Source organism: Blastomyces dermatitidis (genome assembly GCF_000003525.1).
Source record: "Blastomyces dermatitidis ER-3 genomic scaffold supercont1.9, whole genome shotgun sequence".
NCBI classification, from domain to species: domain Eukaryota; kingdom Fungi; phylum Ascomycota; class Eurotiomycetes; order Onygenales; family Ajellomycetaceae; genus Blastomyces; species Blastomyces dermatitidis.
In genome coordinates this window covers 1,182,573-1,203,582 of record NW_025544782.1, presented here as the reverse complement: position 1 = coordinate 1,203,582, position 21,010 = coordinate 1,182,573, and the positions used below count along the sequence as shown (strand labels likewise).

Below are 21,010 nucleotides of genomic sequence, written 5' to 3'. Positions count from 1 at the left end.
TTAAGGTTATACAAAGGCACCGCCAAAAAACATCTGGGGTCTGGCAAAACTCAGAATTTCCCCCAACTGCACAACTTCAAGAGAATGTCCGTCTATACCCGTCCTCCGATGCAACAAGGTTGAAAGGTCTTTTTTTATCCAACCCTAATTCGCCCACTACGCATAGTAAGCCCCGTGCTCGGCGTAAAAACTAGCCTAGCCTAGACCTGCAATATCGTGACAGGTAGCGGTGGTACGGCACCCCGCCAAGGAGCATCATCGTCGCTAGGAATCAATTCCCCGAGTAGAGTTTTGGTGCTCGGGAGTCTGTCAGTCTAAATTGTCACGGAGTCACGGAGTCACAGGGCGCGTGGTGGGGGGTTTGGGGCCTTTTTGAGTGTGTCATTGCTGTTGCGGGAAATATATAATAAACGTCAATTCATTAGAGAGGAGGGTTTTGGGGAACGAGTATCTTCCTTTTTTTTTTTTATAAAAAAAAAAAAAAAAACAAAAAGGGTCAATTGAGCCTATCTTGTTGAGTATGATTAATCAGAAGGCGAGGAAGCAAACACCGTATCATACGTGTCCTTGTTTGGTGAAAAGACTTCTCACTCGCGCCAGGTATGGGCATCAATCTGTATGGTTTTAAATGGTTTATCTTGAAGGACATGGCTAACACTTTCGCTCGGTCTGGGAGCCACTGTGTACGTGAAGGAACATTGATCAGATAAACCTATATCTACAGAGGTATACATATATCTTTAGGAAGACGGAGATTTCGACATCGGATCAACCATGGCCTCTGACAAATTAACCCCCTTTGGGCCTCCGATGCTCAAACATTTCCTCTTCGATCCAAAATATAAGAATTTGAACCACGGTAAGTTAATAGCGATACCTGTACCTCAGTCGTGTGTTATCCGGAACTGCGCGCTGCCTGTGCCAATCAATCCGTCATCCGTCACGTTAGCATTTTGATATCGCTGAGAGTCCATATAGTAGATAGCCGTTGACTAACCAAAAAAATCCCAACAGGATCATATGGAAGTTTTCCCGCGGTAGTCCAGGCTGAGGCCCGGAAATTCCAAGACGAGCTTGAATCCAAGCCGGACTTGTTCATCCGTTACCTGCAACCGAAATACGTCGATGCGGCTAGAAAGGAGGTGGCAAGGCTTCTCAACGTCCCCATGAACGAAGTCGTTTTCACCAAAAATGCCACGACGGGAGTGAATATCGCCCTTCGGAACCTGGTATACGCACCGGGGGACGTCATTGTTTACTTTGCCACTACATACGCTGCATGCGAGAAGACTATTTCATCGTTGATGGAAACTACGCCTGTGCAAGGGCGCAAGGTCACCTATTCATTTCCCACTACCCACGAGGAGATTATGAAGGGTTTTATCGAGGTGGTTAAGAAGGCGAGGAGTGAAGGGTTGAATGTTCGCGTTGCCCTGTTCGATACTATCGTTAGCAACCCGGGCGTGCGATTCCCATTCGAGGACCTCATAGCGGAGTGCAGGAAGGAAGGTATTATGAGCTGCGTGGATGGCGCACATGGAATTGGCCAAATTCCTCTTGATTTGGGAGCGTTGCAGCCTGACTTTTTTGTGAGCAACTGTCATAAGTATGTACCACCTTCCCTCCGATTCCAACACGCATGGATGTTTGTTTTCTTTGAGTGGATATAATCTCACCAAAATCTATTCTCCCATTGCCCTATACAACACACCTCTAACACTTCTTTTAGATGGCTCTACGTCCCCCGCGGTTGCGCAGTCTTCCATGTCCCTATCCGCAACCAGCACCTAATTCGCACAACGCTCCCCACCTCGCATGGTTTCGTCCCCGTCAACATGGAGGTAGATCTCCCAATCCCAAGAGTAGCCGGCAAATCCGCCTTTGAGTTCCAGTTTGAGTTTGTGGCCACGAACGATGATTCGCCATACAACTGTATCCCCGCCGCTGTTAAATTCCGCGAAGAGGTCTGCGGCGGTGAGGAAAAGATTATGTCGTATTGTCAGCAATTGGCGCACGAGGGCGGCAATCTCGTGGCTGAGATACTCGGCACAGACGTCATGAGCGAACCTGGCGTCGATCCCAAGGTGGTAGGCGCCAGTAAGATCCGCCAATGTGCATTCGCCAACGTCCGTTTACCCCTCGCGGTTGATGATGGGAGTGGCCGACATGTCGAGAAGGAATCTCCGTATCCCATTATCAAGGGCAGAGATGCAATGGCTGTTGCTAAATGGATACACGAGAAGTTTATTTATGAGTATAACTCTGCCGCGCCGACATTCCCGCATGGTGGCTGGTTGTGGACACGACTGAGTGCGCAGACTTACCTGGATCTGGAGGACTTTAGGTGGGCTGGGAATGCGTTCAAGGCGTTGGTGGAGAGGGTCGGAAGAGGGGAGGCGTATGCTGAGCTGGGGATTACGGATGTGTCGAATGACTGAATGCGGTACGTCTGGACGGAGGTGAGAAGTGAGGAGGGTTTAGTTTATATATATCCTGTTCTGAAGACGGTATTTGATGCATTTTCGAAATAGCAGAGGAAGTTTGCTTCTGCATGTAAGAGACAGTGTTCTGTTCATCTATCATGATTCTTCGTAGAAAGTTCCGCTCTTGCATGGTGTTACACAACCCTTCAAAACACACAGAGATAGATATTCTTCAACATGTATCCATCCCCCCTCCCTCCCTCGACGAGCTACAAGTACCACCCGCTGTCCCCGATCCACCACCCGCTGTCCCCGATCCACCACCCTCTCCTCCTCTCCCCTCCCTAACCTCCACCACCTTCTCGAAAAATTCCCCAACATCTACCGCTCCATCAACATGATAACTCCCCCCAATAACAAAATGCGGCACCCCCTTCACCCCTTCCTCCCTAACCCTCCTCCCCTCCTCCTCAATAACCTCCACCACCCCCCTCCCCGCTCCCTCCCCCGCCAACCACTCCCTAACCTCCCCCTCCCCTAACCCTACTTCCACCGCAGCCCTCACAAGCGTATCGACACAACTAACATCCTCCTCCCTCTCAAACTGATACTGAAACAACATCTCCGAAACTTTACTCTGCATCACCAGCCCCTTTTCCGCCGCGGTGGTGTGCAGGAGTACATGCGCAAGCCGCGAGCTGCCCATGGACCCGCCAAACTTGAAATTGATACCCAGCGCTGCCCCGACGCGTTTTAGGCGGGTTTGGGCTGCCTCGGTCATTTGGGGGCCCATTTTGCGGAGCATGCGGTCTGGATTTGTGTTTTTTTTTTTTTTTTTTTTTTTTTTTTTTTTTTTTTTTTGTTTTTTTTTTTTTTGTTTTCCGTAGTTAAGTATTGGGTATAGGTATTTTCAAGGGAGAAATGTGATGGAAAGGAATGTGGGCTATATTGGAGCATCTCTACCTTGTATAAGCACGCTCTCCTTGGGTGGTTCTTGGTCTATGAAGTAGGGTTTCCATGATAGTTGGAATTCATCCTTCGAGCCTCCCGGGTAAGTTTTTTGGTAGAGGGAGATGGCTTTTTGGAGGTCGCGGTAGCCGATGAAGCACTAAACAAAAATTGTTTGGTTATTCAGTAGGCACTATAGTAACTTTTGTTGTAAGGGGTTTTTCACTCACCCAGGGACATATCACATCTGAAATTATATCGATCGTGATTACGGCCATTGTTGCCGGTGAGTAGCGTGTCAGGATATTGAGGTGGATGGTTCTGTATGGTATCTCGTGCTCCTGAATCCGACTCTACTCTTCGTTGAACGTTGTTTTGGAGTAAACAGGGCTGTTGATTTCGTTTACCAACTCAGGTCGATAGCTGACAGTCTCTATTTATTTATTTATGTCTAGGCATCCTTTGACAATCTAGCCTCCATCTATCTCTGCTGCCTGCCTCAAGTAATCCCTTTTTTCCTTTCATTAATACTTGAGAGACTTAGGGAAATTTAGATGCAGGCCGGGACGGATCCTCCTCTCCTAGGTTTTTCATCCTCTCGGTAGCATCTCATTCCGCTATCCGCCACTTTCGGAATGCGCTTCTTGTAGCAAGAGAACGAGACAGAGAATGGACGCCGACGAGCATTTTCGGCTCTTACGCCAAGGGAAATAAAATCTCTTCTCGTGGGACTTAGGCACACATATCCCTGATTGACTTCCCCCCACACAAAGGTAAGTATTTCGGAGGCCGAATTAAGCCATACTATTTGTTTAACTATGCCGTAAGTTGGCAGAGGTTCCCGCCTTCAAGACCTCCCGTCCATGTAACAGTACAATGTACCATGATGCAGTAGTAATAATGCATGTATAAGATCTGCTTTCGTTGAGCTTGAAGTTCCGATCTAAATATAGGACATATACTGCGAGTTTTGTTAAAGCTTTAGCCAGTTCCCCCATAGCCGATAATAGTATGGACAGAGGCACAGAAGAAACCGAATTTCTTCCTGATGGGTTCCTCCTACTGGCGGATCGCAATTCCTGCTCTTCCTTCGCCAATCAGGGTTGCTAAGCCCCGTATGTTGATTCGGCGTTGCCGTTCTGGCTGCATTGTTTATTATTGTTTCAAACTTGGTATGAAAACATAAATCCCTCAAAAAGAAGATAAATAAAGGTTCTTCAACCGTCGTCTGCAAGGGAGTGCCAAAGATGAGGTTCTCTATAGAGTATTGTATTGGTGTCTTTCGTTGGTTGGATGATTCTATATCGTTCCCCAGCCTGGATTATTTGAGCTTCACGAATAGAAGAACTAATAATAAGTTAACCACCGTCTTGATCAACAATTGGCAAGAATCCAAGCGATAGGATTTGAGGAATGAAAACCGCAGTTTATTTAGTTAACCTTTCCATCAACCACCGCTTGTCCCTCCCCTCACTGGCTTCAGCATCGTATCCAACACGGCAACATCGCTCAACTCAGCCACAGCCACCCAGCTCATTGAACCAATCCGGCTGCTCTCCGCAGCAGACCGTATTTCTTCTTGTCCGATAGTTAACTAGTTATATGACTAAACCACCAAGTTTTCTTCTTTTCTTCTTCGGGTGATCGTGGTCAACCTTGGAAGGCCGGCCTACCACAATGATATATCTCTGGCCGCCATTTTCCTCTCGCAGAGCACAAGAGCTTTGGCTTGTTCCAAATCAAATATTGCTGCGGAACAAACCTGCCATAGTTATCTATAATGACGGGGGGTTCCATACACATTAAGATGTTTTGAAGTGTATTCGTGAACTTCTCCCCATAGAAGTTAATTTGTTGCATTTCTTTTGCCCTTGTTTAGTTCTCAGGCGGAATGCGATATTTATGTCCAGCAAGCATGACTTCTGCCCGCCTATTCTTCCTAGTTATTCTGTGTAACACACGCGTATCCGCAGCTAGCGAGGAGGATCTCAATGTATACGGTGGATATGGACCCGACGTCCTCTGCGTTTTCCCCATAAGCGGACCATATAACCTCCTGCAACGAATACTGTTCTATCTGCTTTTGGTATTCGCCGTCCTCTGCCGTCGACAAAAATGGTTGGTCTTCGGCGCCCTCGCCAGTGCAATGTCGTATAGTGGAGCAGCAGCTCTCCACGGCCTCTTGCTGGCCAGCCCCGCCCGAAAAGCCATAGACCTGGACATCTATGGAATTTTCGCGGTAACCTCATCGGGCGCGATGCTCACTGCTCCGTTATTGAATTGGTCGTCGACATTGATATATGCGGAGAAAAGGAAGCGGTGGATTGTGATAATGTGGGGCATGCTTTTGGTGTTGGGTGCGATATTTACTGCATCGTGCATGTATGTAAATGGGGCGGGATTCATCACCCCAGAGTGCATTTCGCGCAGTGATGCGGCTTCATTCGATGGTTCTTTATTCCCCAGTCCTACTGCCGACTGTCTGTACGCTTGCCCGCCTGAAGCTCGGATTTTCCGTCCAAAACATGACGTCGTGGCCCGGCCGAACTATATAAACCGTCCGAGGGATATCACGTCGGTCTTCCTTCCAGCAACAATCATATATATCTTTACCTGGATTGTTGTTGAGATATTATTTCGCACAGTGTGGCGGAATAAAAATACGAATATCCACTTTGCAACAGCCAGCTCAGCATCAGACATAGTCGGTCTTCGTTGGGTGGGCACATGTGTTCACGGTCGGCAGAACACTACAACCGACAAATCCAAAGATGTGTCTGTATCGATCCAGCCATTGCCATCATCACCGTCCTCATCGCTATCCTGGCTACCCGTATCCGGACAGCCTCAACCACAGAAGCCATGGTCTCGCTGGGCCGTAGCATTTACGAACTTTCACTTATTTGTTATGCTTGCCCATTTCGCCGCCTTCATCGTCAACGTTGTCATGTGCGAGTATCGGATGGTAAAGCTTCCCAGCAATGAACAGCCCAAGGAAATCGGCCAGTGGATCTCATGGGTTAGCATTGCGCTGGTCGTGTTTGCCCAGACACTTAACCGCTATTTGAAACTACGCTGGGGGCCTGGTCAAGGTGAAGGTGAAGGTGAGAAGAAGAAACGAATGGCCCCCGAAGACGAAGAGAAGGCGCTGGCGCTCGACCGTTGGAGGAGGTTTGGCATTTCTCCAGCGGTTCGAGTACGGGTCATGGAAGATCAACAGATGGTGGTGACGCCGCCTAGGGGTAATGAAGTTTTTAAAAAGGACGATGCGCCACCAGGTATAAGGATGTTTAGAAGTGAGACAACAGGTTCGATGAGGAGGAATAGCTTTTGAGTGATATCTTCGAGAGTTCCTTTTCTTTTTTTCTCTTTCCTCTTCCCTCTCTCCCTCCCTGCCTCGATTCTACTCTGCCCTGATCTGAACGGCTTCCCATCTGCATCGCAGCAGTCTGCAACTATATAGAATAATTTCAACGTTTCATTTTAACTAGTGAACGCAATGATATTCTTATTTTGGATCAACTTCTATGTAGAGCGTCTTCTAACCGACCGCGACTACCTAAATAGGTAACTAACTGGCTGGGCCGCACCCTAGCTCCCGAAACCTTAATTGACCAGCGAATATCATTCTCTTCCAAGGACATTGAATCATACTGTAGGCCTCTATCACAATCATCCTTCATTATTATGATGGCAATAATAAATGCATAGACAAAGATGCCTTAGGAAAAAAGGTGTCCGAGACCATATTCGATTTTTTATTTTATTTTATTTTATTTTAATTTTATTCAACGACTGAATTTTGATAAAATGAAGCAATAAGCGTTGGGCTAAGGAATAAGGAATCTCATCATTTCAGATATCACCGAAGGGCCATCAACAAGGATAGCGTACGCCAAACATATTCAATACTACCCATAACCAACCACTCTCCATTTCCCACGCCTGTAATCACCGAGAACCCAAACACCAAAACATTATGTATGAGTTATAGCCCAAACGCCATCAAACACACCCAAGGAAGGAAAGCACGTTATACATTTGAAATAAAAAAGGAAAGAAATCAAGAGCCGATCAATCACCCCTGCATCGTCTGCCAGAAATAATTTGCATAGAAAAACCGGGAGAATTTCGGATCGATATTAACCACGTGGACGTCACCCTTGCGGCTGTTTCGGATAATTGCTTTGTTGTAGTTGCCCGCTTCATCGGACTCGACATCGATTCCGAGTGAGCGGTAGATTTTGAGGCGGAGACTAAATATAGCGTAGCGGGTGATTGGCATTTGGGTTAGTTTCTTTTATTCCCAAAAGAAAAGAAAAAAAATAAGAACAATGCCGGTTATCCCAAGGGTAATAGGCGAGTAGGTAGTCGGGAGAGAGTAAGGGGGAAGAAAAAAAAAAAGAAAGAAAGAAAGAAAGAAAAAGAAGAAGAACAAAAGCAAGACATACATCGTCGAATCATCCAACTCCCTCTCCCTCCTCGCTATCTCATCCCCCTCGAGACCTTGCGCATCCAACTCCGCCAACCGCGCCTTCAACATCTCCAACTCCCCCTCCAGCCGCTCACTCTCAATCTCTAGCTCCGACGCCGCCTTCGCAATGCGAAACTTCTTCGTATCAAGCTCGACTATGGACGCAGCGTGGCGGGCGGGGTCGTGCGAGGAGACATTGTCTGCGTGCTGGGCGCTGAGGGTGTTGAGGTTGCGGGCGAGTTTGCGGAGGGAGATTTCTGCTTCGCGGGTGCGCAGGTCGCGCGATTGTTGGAGGGAGGAGAGGGAGTCGGTTATGCGGGTTAGGGCGAGTTTGTCGGGTTGGATGTTAAAGTTGCCGATTGTGTGATGGATTAGCTGTGGTTTTTTTTTTTTTTTTTTTTTTGGCATTCGTTAGTTATTGGGGTTGGTCAGGATGGGTTTGAGAGCTGAGGGGAACGTACTGTTGCGGGGTCTTCTTCGAGGAGCATCTTTGCGGCATGAGCTGTGTAGAGGTTGAAATCGTCGCTGTCTTTCTGAGAGATACGTAAATGCGCAGGTTGGCGAAAGGGATGGATTGATAACTAGTTAATGGTGATGAGGTCAGATGTGGCTGTGTTTGTTGACGTCTGCCGTTGTTGCGGGGAGTAACTGCCACATGACTGACTTGGCGCTAGTTACCGTCGGCGGCTGTCGTTTGCTCCAAAACTCCGCCCGCGCAAACAGAGCAGAGAAACCGGATATCTAACTCCAGACCGCTGTGTTTGAGACACGAACCACGCCACTGCACCGCTCTTTAATGTATCCTGAGCTGCTGTCAATATACACTTTTGCTACAGAGAGCAGAAAAAAACTTCATATCACATATCAGTAAACCTCTATGGGTTCGAATCTTCCGTGTATGGTTTGCTCCGCACCTGCCTATCCCCTAGTTTTCCGCTCCGCATGTTGCTAATACGTATATCTGAATCTAGATGCGGCGGATGCGGAGAGGTCAGTTCCATATCTTTTTTGCCTATACATCCTCACAATATGAGATTCTATAAACGAAGACCTCCACTTGCAGAATAATTTCGCTGCCTGTTTCAGAGAAAGAAGCGAGATAACTGATACCACGTTTACCTATCCCGCAGCCCGCTGAAGCCCGCAGAGCTCCAGGTCCTGAGAGCCCAATACGAAAAGGAAGGAGAATATGTCGGCGTGCAGACTAAATTCAATTATGCTTGGGTATATAAACATTCATTCCTCTTATTTATTATTATTCGCTCTTCCCAATCAATCTCTTACGCCCAACCCCCTCGCAAACGACACAAACGACTAACAATCACCCCCCTCCCCGCAAACAAAATCTACAGGGCCTCATAAAATCCAACGTCCGCCAAGAACAACAAGAAGGCGTGCGCCTCCTCTCTGAAATATTCAAATCTGCCCACGAACGACGGCGCGAATGTCTCTACTACCTCGCCCTCGGCAACTACAAGCTCGGCAACTACGGCGAGGCGCGCAGATACAACGATCTCCTTCTCGACCACGAACCTGGGAACCTGCAGGCGGCCAGTTTGCGAACGCTGATTGATGATAAGGTTGCGAAGGAAGGGTTGGTTGGGGTTGCGATATTGGGAGGTGTGGCTCTGGCGGCTGGCGTGGTCGGGGGACTTATTATGAAGGGGGCGAAGAGGCGGTGAGGTGAAGAGGGAGGTTATTGTAGGGTGCGGGATTATATCCATATATTTTCCCCTCTCTTCCTTATGTTTGGTTCGTGGGCGGAGGAAAGGTTTTATGTTGCTACGATGTCCCACTCAAGATGGAAATGATGGACGGTAGCATATGGGAGGCGTTTAGAACAAGGGGTGTTGGTGGTGGTGGTGGTTCCAGTCATCCTTTCTATTGATGGGCTACGGAAATGTCATCGTGACCTGCCGTTACTCCTATCATTTTTTTTTTTTTTTTTTTTTTTTTTCCCTGCCCGGTCAAGCTATTTTTCATTTACCCCCATGAAGTGTTTCCTTTTTTTTTACAGTATTGTGTTATTTTAAACCATATCCTCATGGCTCCAAGACCGGATATCTATATAAATAGGATGCATACATAGTAATTTTGGCATAGGCGTTTGTTATTTATGGCGAACATCCCTTTTCCTAAGTTTCGGCACATTAATATAATACATCCCCATCTCCGCTATGTGGGTGTGCTAGCACATGCGTAAGCATGGGAGAAAGGGGCGTGACAGTACGACAGATTGACGGAGACTTGCAAACGTCTGAAAGGAAAAAGAATATAAGAGAAACTGAAAGGACAACAAAAGAATAAAAATTGAAGAACAAAATAGGTGAGCAGCCCCGGACCATATAAGGCGCGGCGGTTAGATGATCAGTTCGGACCGGGGTCAGCGAGTTAAGCAAGAATGAATATTGGATTCTTGACTCTATCCTGTCGACTTTCACGAGCCATAGAAATTAGACGCAGCCGGTCTGATAGAGATAACGGCTAAATAAGAATTCAGCAGAATCTGAAATGAGGTCCAGGGGAGGCTCTTTTGCAACCGGCAAGGTTGAGGAGGAACAAAGGAACTGGTATTGGTCAAAGTTAGCTATAGTAATAAGGATGTAGATATAGAGCAAACTGATCCTATGTTGGTAGCAGTTATGGCAACAAGGGAGAAGATACCTGGGTATATAGATGGGGTAGCCAGGGGAGGTTTGCCAAAAAAGCAGCTGGATACAAGTCCGAGGCTCCCCCCCGCCACAGATTAAAGTTAATGATCACTAAGCAAAACAACGTCATCGCCAAAATCCGACGTTCAACCACTCAAAGAACGAACAACTCGCAGCTTCACCACGGCACCCAGCTGCACTTCGCCTGGTCGTGTCAACCACCATTGTCAGACCTTCAAATCCGCCAGGTTCCATTTTGTCTATCTGATTCACCCAAATTCTACGACTACGCCTTTGATTTCCATCCAGTTGGCTACTCCTCAGGTGAGGTGGCCGTTCACCTTCTCGTTCGGCCAACAAAGCCAACAAACGTAGTAATAATCTTTTCGTTCCAGCTAACCCACGCCAACTCCTTGCTATCTTCGTTGGTTGTATCTATATCGCACTCCGCGCATAACTGGCTTTCTACATCACGCTCTCTCCGAAAGTGCAAGTGAAATACTCCTTTTGCCATATACGACCAGCAGCCCAATAAACTTGGGGCCTGCGCCACTCCCTTTACCCGACTTCTCGCCGTAAATGCTATTTTCAATCCCTCTTCGTCTTATCTTTTGACAGAAGAGTTGATCGATCAATACGTGATATTTTCCGGCAGATAACTTCTGTCCCTTCCACTCAGCCATGGCTGACGAACCGAGGCCAGAGAGGTTGTACTGTTACCAGTGCCAGAGTGTATGGGCAAGGGAAGCAGAGAGCCCATTACAGTGTCCTATCTGCGAGTCCGACTTTGTCGAAATCGTAAGCACGCTTCTGATGCAGCTTCGTCTATTCCCTTACAGCACGCCTATCAGTCGATAGAAACTGCTAACTAGCTATCTCTGCTAGGTGGAAACCGATAACCCTCCACCAGATCTCCAACTTCCGCGGGTAGACAACCCTCCTGGCCGCTACCATTCCCGCTCAACATCGCCCTTCCCTTCCATAGATGACCATGGTTGGCGACCAGACATCCGAACTGAACACCTCGAGATCCCAGGCGGTGGTACAACGTTTCGGAGCTTTCGCTCGGGCGATGGGAGATTTTCCTTCGCAAGTACTTCTTTCCGGCCGCCCAGGGGTTCTTCCCCTCACGAACGACCCCAACATGATATCCACAACGACCCCTTCGCGCTTCTTCGCAACACCACGGCTCTACTGCACGCCCTTACAGAAAACCGCCATGCCCGGGTCGCACGGACACCCGGTCCCCCTGGCCTGCGTTCGCCATTTGCTATGCCTGACCTCCATGAACCGCATACCCGTCATGGCCATGATGATCTAGGCTTAAATATCAACGGAGACGGAAACATGCTAAGAGTCAGTTGGCGTCTGACACCGCGAAATGCATACAACGCCCGAGAGGATACGGATCCTTTTGCTCATTTACAAGAGTCAGTTCCCCAACATCTCCACCCAGCAATAACCGTCCAGGGTTTATAAACTAACCAAGTTGGCTGTTAACTAGAGTCCTCGGACAATTCGCTGGACACCAACATGGAAACCGGTTGGACGATGGGGCGGACAGGGAAGTAACAGCGATACAATCGTTGATGCTGTCACTACTTCAAAACATTGCCGCCGGCGGTGGAACCCTAGATGAGAATGCAGACCAACCGGTAACCCCCGAACAGCTCGCACTCCTCAAAACCCAGACATTAAAAGAAACGTTACAAGAAACGGACGGGGCCCTTGATCGTTTCGACGGCACGGAAACCTGCGGCATCTGCATGGAAACTGTCGATCTAGATTCTAGAGTCACGGTGCTGCCATGCAAACACTGGTTCCACGCTACATGCATATCCCCTTGGCTGGACGACCATAATACTTGCCCTCATTGTAGAGCCAGGATTGGGCGTCGCGCACCTCCAACGCCGAACGGGGAACAGCATCGGGACTCAGGGCCCGGCCCAGCGTCCGACCAAACGCCCCCGCCTCGATCTGCCTCCGCCCCTCATGGTATAGGAAGCATGGCGGACCCGTTTATTATTTCAGACAGTCCGCCTCGTCGATCAAGTTCGGGGAATGGCAATAGGTCACGGTCCCCGCGTTCCTCTACGAATCGCGACGGTGCCAATGCACTGTCCCACGAAACTGAGAGGCTCCGTTCACGCCCCGGGCATGATCACCCAGAACCCAACAACTTTGGTGGGTGGCTTTGGAATTGGCTTTATAATAATGATGATTAAAGTCACCGATCCTCGGTTCCTACTACTACCGTACCCTTAAATTCCACCTTCTCACATTGAAAACTCCTCTCTCTTCGGCCACGACAATTGCAAGGAGGTGACTTATACATGGGCCTTGCTCTACTATTGTCACACCGGGCCTTGTGGCAGCCGAAAGAATCCAACTGAATTAATACCCACTTCGTAACACGTGACCTAGTAGTGGATATCTCAGTTTTGAGATGGGGATCATGAATATGATATGATACCTTGAACATCAACCCCCACGCATCCTCTGCCATATTTTTTCCCCTCTTCTTCAGTCCACCTGTTTTTGTATTCATCTTTCTGTTTTAATGAAATATAAATTTTTATTGTCATTGTTGTTTTTTATGTTGATTTGTTTGACAGTTAATAAAAAGAATGTGCAGGTCTCACTTTTTCTCTTCTCTCTCTTCTTATACAAGTAGAAGTTTCTTAGCATCTATAAGTGAGACATATAAGTGAGTTAATCATCTTCTTATTATTTTGCTTGTTTACAATCAAATATAATAACAGTTATATACTTAGACTGACCGTGTAACTAGACTGACTGTGTGACCGTATCTGAGATCAGAATTAGATTTTTTGATAGTCTTATTATCAATTCAACTGATCTCATTACACAGTTTTAACATTAGATAGTAGTCTCATACTGTCTCAGTGAGACTTACTGTCTACTCTTGTCACATTTTTCAAATAAGATCATGATTTTCACTTCTCAATTTAAATTATTTTTATTGCTTTAAATGACTTTAAATCTCATTTGAGTGTTACTAAAAAGCATTACTTTTTAAAAAATTAAAAATAGTCTAAAAAAAACCTTAAAATGTCTAAAAATAGTAACTTTATACTAAGAATGAGACTAAATGAGATTAAATAAGATTACTTTCTTATTTTTTTCAAGTCATAATTTCATTTTAAGATCTGATATATAGTCACTTTATATGTTTTTTTAATAGCCAGTTTCAGCAGGATTCATGCCAAGAAATGTATGAGATCAGATCAAATGAGATTAAATATGAAATTTATAGTCTCAGTGATCAGTCTATGTGTAATCATGTCTGAGACTAGAATTAAACTTTACAGTTATATAAGAATAAGTGCTCAGAGGCAATTATTTAGATGTTTATAAACTAGCTACTAAGATTATGAATTTTACATTTAGTTTCATTTGATCTGATCTCATATATTTCTTGATATGAGTTTCATCAGAATCAAGTCTTAAAAAAATCTGAAAATGAATTATTTCTGAGAGAAATAACATGAAAAATGACTAGATTTAATTCAAGAATAGTGAAATGAGAGTAATTTTTCAGAATAAACTGTGAAAGATAATTATTCTTTTAAAATCAGAATGAGACTGAGACTGAAGATTAAAATCAGTCTTATTCAGTTTATTCAGTGATTGCTTATATAATCAGAATTTGATAATGATTATTGATAATACTTATGAAATAACTAAATACATTCTTGTATAAGTTTATTCTTCACTTTCTTATGAAAACTACACTTCTCTGATATACTGTGATCTGAGATATTAAACTGTCTAATAATTTCATGTTTTATAATTATGAGTTTCTTGATTATTTCTTCTTATAATTATTCTCAGTGATAGTGATAAATATTTTAACTTGAGTTAAACTTTCACTTTATTCTTATCTCTGTCAATGAAATTATCAGAATATTATATATAGACTGATTGTGTGACTGTGTCTGAGATCAGAATCAGATTTTTTAATAGTCTCATTACCAATTTAACTGATCTCATTACACGGTTTTAGCATTAGATAGTAGTCTTATACTGTTTCAGTGAAACTTACTATCTACTCTTATCACATTTTCCAAATGAGACCATGATTTCCACTTCTCAATTTAAATTATTTTTATTGCTTTAAATGACTTTAAATCTCATTTGAGTGTTACCAAAAAGCGTTACTTTTTAAAAAATTAAAAATAGTCTAAAAAAAACCTTAAAATGTCTAAAAATAGTAACTTTATGTCAAGAATGAGACTAAATGAGATCAAATGAGATCACTTTCTCATTTTTTTCAAGTCATGGTTTCATTTTAAGATCTGATATATAGTCACTTTACATGTTTTTTTGATAGCCAGTCTCAGCAGGATTCACGCCAAGAAATGTATGAGATCAGATCAAATGAGATCAAATGTGAAATTCATGATCCCGGCGGCCAGTCTAATTATATATTATCAGTGTAACAGTTGAATATATACTTTTAATAATTTTTCATAACTCTAGAATTGATTTAATGTATAAATTTATCAGATTATCTTGAAGATAGCAGTTAAATTCAGTTTTATAAGTATATAGTTTTATCTGATTTTCAGTTATAATCAATGTATGTAAGTTCTGTTTCAAAGTTAGTATTATAGTTCTATATAATATAAAGTATTATCAAAAATCATTACTTACTAGAGAATTGTATTTCATTATCTTCACATCTTAAATATCTGCTCATTCAAATCTCTGATAGTTGATATTGTAGTAATCTCAGACTAATTTAATATATAAGTCTCATTTCTTCTCTGTTCAATCTTGAGAAATATAGATATTAACTCAATAGAAGAGATCTAGTAGAGCTGCTATAGTATAGTACTCTGTAAAAGATTATTTCATTTTACTGTAGTAATATATCAGTTTATCTCTTACAGTAATAATAATCTGTACTATAATATTATCTCAGACTGAATTTCTTTTTGAGTAATTCAACTACTTCTCAAGATAAGTAAATAAACTGTTATATACTCATTAGACTGACTGTAGTATTGATGTATAAGTGATTAAAACTGTCTTTATTATCTTATAAAACTGAAACAGTAAATTAATTATATATTTCAACTAAGTTTACTTTATATTAGAAAGTTTCAATATCTGAATCTTTTTCTAATCAGAGTGTTACACTCAATGATCAATTATCTGATATAATTAAAGAGTCTAAATAGTTATCTTATATATTAAACTTCATTATATTCTAATATTCTGTATTATATTCAGTGATGTGACTGATTTATTTATTTATTAAATATTATGAAATCATTATTATTATTTAGAAGAGATACAAATTATATTAATAATGTTTTAAATCTATAATATTTAAATTATTAGTTAATCTATTCAAAATTAATAGTAGTATTATTAAAAAGCATTATTAAAAAGCAATATTAAAAAGTATTATCAAAAAATATTATCTTTTATAAAATAAATGTAAAAGTTACTTAAGTAATCACTTTCATCATTATTCTCATCTCAAGAATCAGTTATCTTATTATTCTTCATCTCAATATTAAGATTCTTTATCAGTGTTTATATTATAAGTTGAATTATATAAGTAATGCAGAAGATATGATCTTATTTATTATTTCAGAAATACAAAGTTAATTTTTACTTTAAGCTCTTTATCATAGTATAGTTATTCACAGTATTATCAGTTATAATTATAAGAAGACTGAGACTAATATCTTAATAGTTATTTTTAATCACAGTTATTAATATCTCTGCTATATAATTCTCAGTATAACTACTGATTAATAATTCAAATTCAATTAATATCTCTTAATAAGTTCAGTTCTCATCAATGTAATAACATGTAACTCTTATAAATGTAAGATTATTTATACTAGTTTGTACATTCACTGTGAGAGACACTTTTTAATAATTCTTCAACTCTGATTCTAGATATTATATATTAACTTTGTAATATATCTCAAGATTGAACTGAAGACAGAATTGATATAAAATATAAAGATTTAAATTAAGTATTTAAAGAAGTGTTTAAAATTTGAGATTTTCAATTAATTGAAGAGAAAGATTCAGAGATATATATATATAAAGTAATTATTCATGAAAGTTATCAGATAAGAGTTGTGAAATCAGAGTACTGATACAGAGTTATTTTTACATAATTTTCTTCAAATTAGAAAGTTAGTATTATTAAAAATCATTATCTGATAGAGTAATTTATCAGCTCAGTAGTAATTTTCTGATTATTTTTCTTTTATTATCTGTATTCTGATAACTTCAGATGTTGAGAAATTTCTTCAGAGCTATGATCAGTTTATAATAAATGTTTCTGAATGAAGTTACAGTAATTATAGTAGAGAGATAACTCTTCAGTAATCTGCAATGTAATCTGTTAATAATTATTTTATAGTTTATCTTAATATTTATATTAAGTTTTTCATAAATTTCATAATCTGAAATTAGATATGAAGAATGAAGTAATTATTTATTATAATTAAAAGAGAGCATTCTGTATTGAATTATAAATAATATAGACTTTGTAATTTACAGTGATTTCTTGAAGAGTTTATAAATCTTCAATAGAAGCAAAAGAAGTAAAAGAAGTAAATTCAGAAGATATAATAATAATTTAAGAAAGATAATAATTTATTTTCAATAACTGATTACTGATATGTGTAAGAAGAATTAATATAAGAGAAAATAATCTTGTTTCTTAGCTTAGTTATAATTTTAATACTAACTCAGATTAAATATCATTAATGTATAAAAGTAAATAAATAATCTTGATTAATCTCTATTATATTTCTTGAAATATATTAATATTATGAAAGAGAGTGTTACTAAATTACATTATTAGATAATATTATTAAAAATATATTAATATTGTAAATATCAATGTTGAAAAAATATTGATACTTATACATTATAGTGATTTGTGAATCATGATAGTTAAATATATATATATATATATATATTATTTCTGACTTGATTACAACTTATACAATAATTTTTAAAAACTCAAAATTAATTTCAATTATTAATAATTATGAACTTATAACTAATTAATATAAAAAGAAAAAAACTTTTTCTACTTATTATCTTTCTTCTCTTTCTTATTCTTCTTATTATTTTTTATAATTTACTTCTTATTCTTCTTCTTCTTCTTCTTCTTCTCATCTGAGATAATAATCATCTTAAAATCTCTCTTCACTATCTTCTTAGAGAAGAGTTCTCACTGCTTTCTCTCAGTCAGATTAATCTGTACTTTAAAATCCTGTATTTTCTGATCTACTGTCTCAGATTTCACTTCAGTAGTAAGTAGATTGACATGCTCAGAGAGCAGAGCTGTCTTCTTAATATTCTGAATTATAAAGTGTATTCAAGACCTGAATAAGACCTCAATTCTCTTCTTCTCTGTCAGCTTCTGCTAATCAATTAGAGAACAGAAGTATTATCAAAAATCATTATCTCTTAATAAATAAAAAACTTATCAGTTTTAACTTCTTTATCTCTCACTTCAACACTCTCTTAATTTTCTTCTATTATTACTTATTTACAGTAATACTCTTCTTCTCTCTTTCTCTCTTTATCTTGATTTTAAATCATTCTCAGAACTTCTTCTGATCTTATCACTACTGTATAAGACTCTTCACTATCTTCTTCTTCAATCTCTCACAGATAGTATCATCTGTATTATTTCTATACTTAGTTCAGTCTAAATCTATCAGAAGTATTACTTAAAATCATTATTATTCTGCTCTTTTACAGAGTCTCTTCAAAATATTATAATATGTCTTACAATCTGTCTTCTCTTACTTGAACATCTTCTTCTTCTCTTTCTTCAATCTGTGATAGTACTTACACATCTTGATGATCTGCAGAACTGTAGAATATTTAAAGAGAGATAATATGATTAATTTCAGTGAGTGTTGAAGAGAAGTAAAGATAGAAGAGATAATCAGAAATGATATGATAATAATAATAATAATAATAATAATAATGATAATAGAATAATGATAGTGATTGTAAGAATAAGTGCTCACAGGCGATTATTCAGATGTTTGCAGCTTGATGTGATATGTACTGTTAACTACTAGAAGTATTCATGATAGAAAGATAAAATGTAGAGGTTAAATGTATAATAGTATTCAAGCTAAGTTGTAAATAGTATTCACAAACTCCAGTCTATATAGTTGTGTGTAGTCAAGGGCCGCTAGCTCTATTGATTACATGAGAGATAGAAATAGAAATAAAGAATCTGCAAGAAGCAGAATTTCTTACATACTCTCTTCTCTCTAAGGCTTCATCTGTGAAGCCTTTCACTGAGTGACTTCATAGTCAGCTCAGCACTGCAGTGATACTCACTAAAAATTCTTCATATCTATAAAAAACCTCAGTGAGAAAAAATCCCTTATTATTATAAAGAGAAAAGAGTCTGTCACTCAGTTTCTTATTCTGTGAGATTCTTTATAATCTACAGATTCTTCTCTGACTATCACACAGATTCATCTCACATCTTTTATACAGAAGAGTTTCAGTTAACTCTCAATCATTTTCACAAGATTCTTGTGTGATTATCACACAGATTCATCTCACAGATGAATCACTCTCTATGAGATTATTCTTATCAAGAAGAAACATTCATAAGTTAATCTTTCACTCATTCTCATGAATCATTGTTCTTTGACACTGTAGAATTGTGAGGAATTTTTTATTCTTTCATTAACTCTGTAGAATTGTAGAATCAAGATATCTGCAGTCTGCAATTACTCTTTATAGTCATATAGAAAGATTCAGGCCTGTGATTCACAATCACTCTTATTTACTAGAGTGATCTAGCTGTTTCACAGAATCACTCACAGTATAAGTAAATCTCTCTAGAGTAGTATAAATATTTCAGATCTATCTGTGAAATCTCATCTTCTTTTCTCTTTTTCTGTAACAGCTCTCATTCTTATAAACTGTGAGTATTTTCATTCATTCATGAAGTGTTTTCACTCAGATGATAGAGAGAGAGTGTTTCTGACAATGTCTGTATATTGATTCAAGAACTTCTCAAGAATAAAAATTTTTTCAATTTCAATCTTTTTATAAATAATGTCTGGTCACTGCTGAGCTTCTCATGAGCATCTCTGCAACTCCTCTAGTCACTTTTTACTGGCTGATGAAGCAGGGGCACTGCTACTCATGATCACATCTTCATCTCTCTCAGCCCTGTCACTGCATCTGATCTTCAGGCCAGCAGTCAATCTTCTGCCTTTCTCAGGCCAGTCTCTGACTTCAAGCAGTGCAGTTCCTCTCTTTGCTGTAAGTCTTCTTATAAGTAATTTCTTACAGATTCTAGCTGACAGTTCTTGTAAAGCTTCTGATATTGTCAGTGTCTTCTGCAGTCTCACAGGCCTACAATCATCTCTCTCCTGCTCATACAATCACTGATCAGGTATATGTGAATATGTCTAGATTCTCTATCAATGATTCTCATGCTGTGGCGCATTTCTGCAATTTCATTGTCAATGAGAGATGAGTCTCTGAGTACCTGCAAAATCCAGATAATCAAGGCAATGCAAATGTCATGAATTTGTGACAGAAGTTGATCTGAGCAGATAAGCTCTCTCTTCACATCTCAATTGTTTCCAGGCTGAATACTTCAGTATAACTGAAAGAGCAGACACAGCTTCATAAGAGATATCTGATCACACACACAGATGACCAGCTCTCAAGACTCTGTCACAACTACACACATTCTGATGTTCAGCTTCTCTGAAGTCTGTGCATTTCTGACAGTCTTTATATCAAATGCAACAATTGTCTGTACTACAGATATAATACTCTCTACTTTTTTGAAGAAAGAAATTGATAGTTGTGAGAAGATTAAGTATCACAGATGTTGAGAATGTAGATTTAAGTTTTCTTTATTTTTTCTTTATTGATCTTCAAATTGTGTTTACAGCTCTGTTTATTTTCTTATTTTTTAGCTTTAATAAGAATATGATTTCTTCTTCTCTTACATACACTGCAGACTGTTCATCTCAGTAGAAACTCATCATCTTATAGACTAGAGTTTATAAATAACAGTGTTAATATCTTTATTATAATCAGATTCTTAGTGAAGATTATATTATTCTGACTTATCAGAATTCACAGTATAAAAGTTATGTCTCAGCTTCTGCAGATGTCTTATCTGTCTGAATAATTCTCAAGTGAACTTATTTATCTTATCAGAATATTCTTATCACTGAATCTTGAATCAGAGCTCACAATCTCACTTCTCTGAGTCAATAATCTCTTTAACCTGATATTCTCTTTCACTCTCTAGTGCTTTATGAACAGAGTGATGAGTCACAGAGTTCTCTTCTAGAAATTCCTTATATTCACAGAGTAAAGAGATATAAAAAATATTATATATCTGCAACTCAGATAACAGTTTCAATCTATAGAACTGTGAGCTAACTTTCTTTATAATCTTATAAGACTCTGTCTGTAAGAGATTCAGCTTCTTACTAGATCTC

The 21,010-nt window shown here is 40.1% G+C and overlaps 6 protein-coding genes across 6 annotated transcripts; 4 read left to right on the top strand and 2 right to left on the bottom strand.

Annotated features, from left to right (window-relative positions):
• The first annotated feature begins 6 nt into the window (after positions 1-6).
• BDCG_07604 (aminotransferase) lies at positions 7-3,244 on the top strand. The gene is made up of 4 exons (XM_045423391.1): positions 7-600; positions 694-859; positions 1,015-1,606; positions 1,730-3,244. Exons 2-4 carry the CDS (start codon positions 775-777, stop codon positions 2,436-2,438), a joined length of 1,386 nt encoding a protein of 461 aa, XP_045278799.1. The 5' UTR covers positions 7-600; positions 694-774; the 3' UTR covers positions 2,439-3,244.
• On the bottom strand, positions 2,646-3,649 carry BDCG_07603 (uncharacterized protein; the record flags this gene model as incomplete). Its single annotated transcript, XM_045423390.1, has 3 exons — positions 2,646-3,233; positions 3,387-3,531; positions 3,602-3,649. 3 exons carry the CDS (start codon positions 3,647-3,649, stop codon positions 2,656-2,658), a joined length of 771 nt encoding a protein of 256 aa, XP_045278798.1. The 3' UTR covers positions 2,646-2,655.
• Positions 3,650-3,864: 215 nt separating this feature from the next.
• Positions 3,865-6,911, top strand: BDCG_07602 (uncharacterized protein). Its single transcript, XM_045423389.1, has one exon. The coding sequence runs from the start codon at positions 5,263-5,265 to the stop codon at positions 6,703-6,705; it is 1,443 nt and encodes a 480-aa protein (XP_045278797.1). The 5' UTR covers positions 3,865-5,262; the 3' UTR covers positions 6,706-6,911.
• Positions 6,912-7,096: 185 nt separating this feature from the next.
• BDCG_07601 (kinetochore protein spc24) lies at positions 7,097-8,456 on the bottom strand. Its single transcript, XM_045423388.1, has 3 exons — positions 8,307-8,456; positions 7,823-8,220; positions 7,097-7,627 (listed from the first exon to the last, which is right to left on the bottom strand). Exons 1-3 carry the CDS (start codon positions 8,331-8,333, stop codon positions 7,450-7,452), a joined length of 603 nt encoding a protein of 200 aa, XP_045278796.1. The 5' UTR covers positions 8,334-8,456; the 3' UTR covers positions 7,097-7,449.
• BDCG_07600 (mitochondria fission 1 protein) lies at positions 8,398-10,433 on the top strand. Its single transcript, XM_045423387.1, has 4 exons — positions 8,398-8,741; positions 8,817-8,835; positions 8,976-9,069; positions 9,198-10,433. The coding sequence occupies exons 1-4, from the start codon at positions 8,723-8,725 to the stop codon at positions 9,525-9,527; spliced, it is 462 nt and encodes a 153-aa protein (XP_045278795.1). The 5' UTR covers positions 8,398-8,722; the 3' UTR covers positions 9,528-10,433.
• Positions 10,434-10,592: 159 nt separating this feature from the next.
• On the top strand, positions 10,593-13,301 carry BDCG_07599 (uncharacterized protein). Its single transcript, XM_045423386.1, has 3 exons — positions 10,593-11,294; positions 11,382-11,926; positions 12,001-13,301. The coding sequence occupies exons 1-3, from the start codon at positions 11,178-11,180 to the stop codon at positions 12,719-12,721; spliced, it is 1,383 nt and encodes a 460-aa protein (XP_045278794.1). The 5' UTR covers positions 10,593-11,177; the 3' UTR covers positions 12,722-13,301.
• Positions 13,302-21,010: the final 7,709 nt, after the last annotated feature.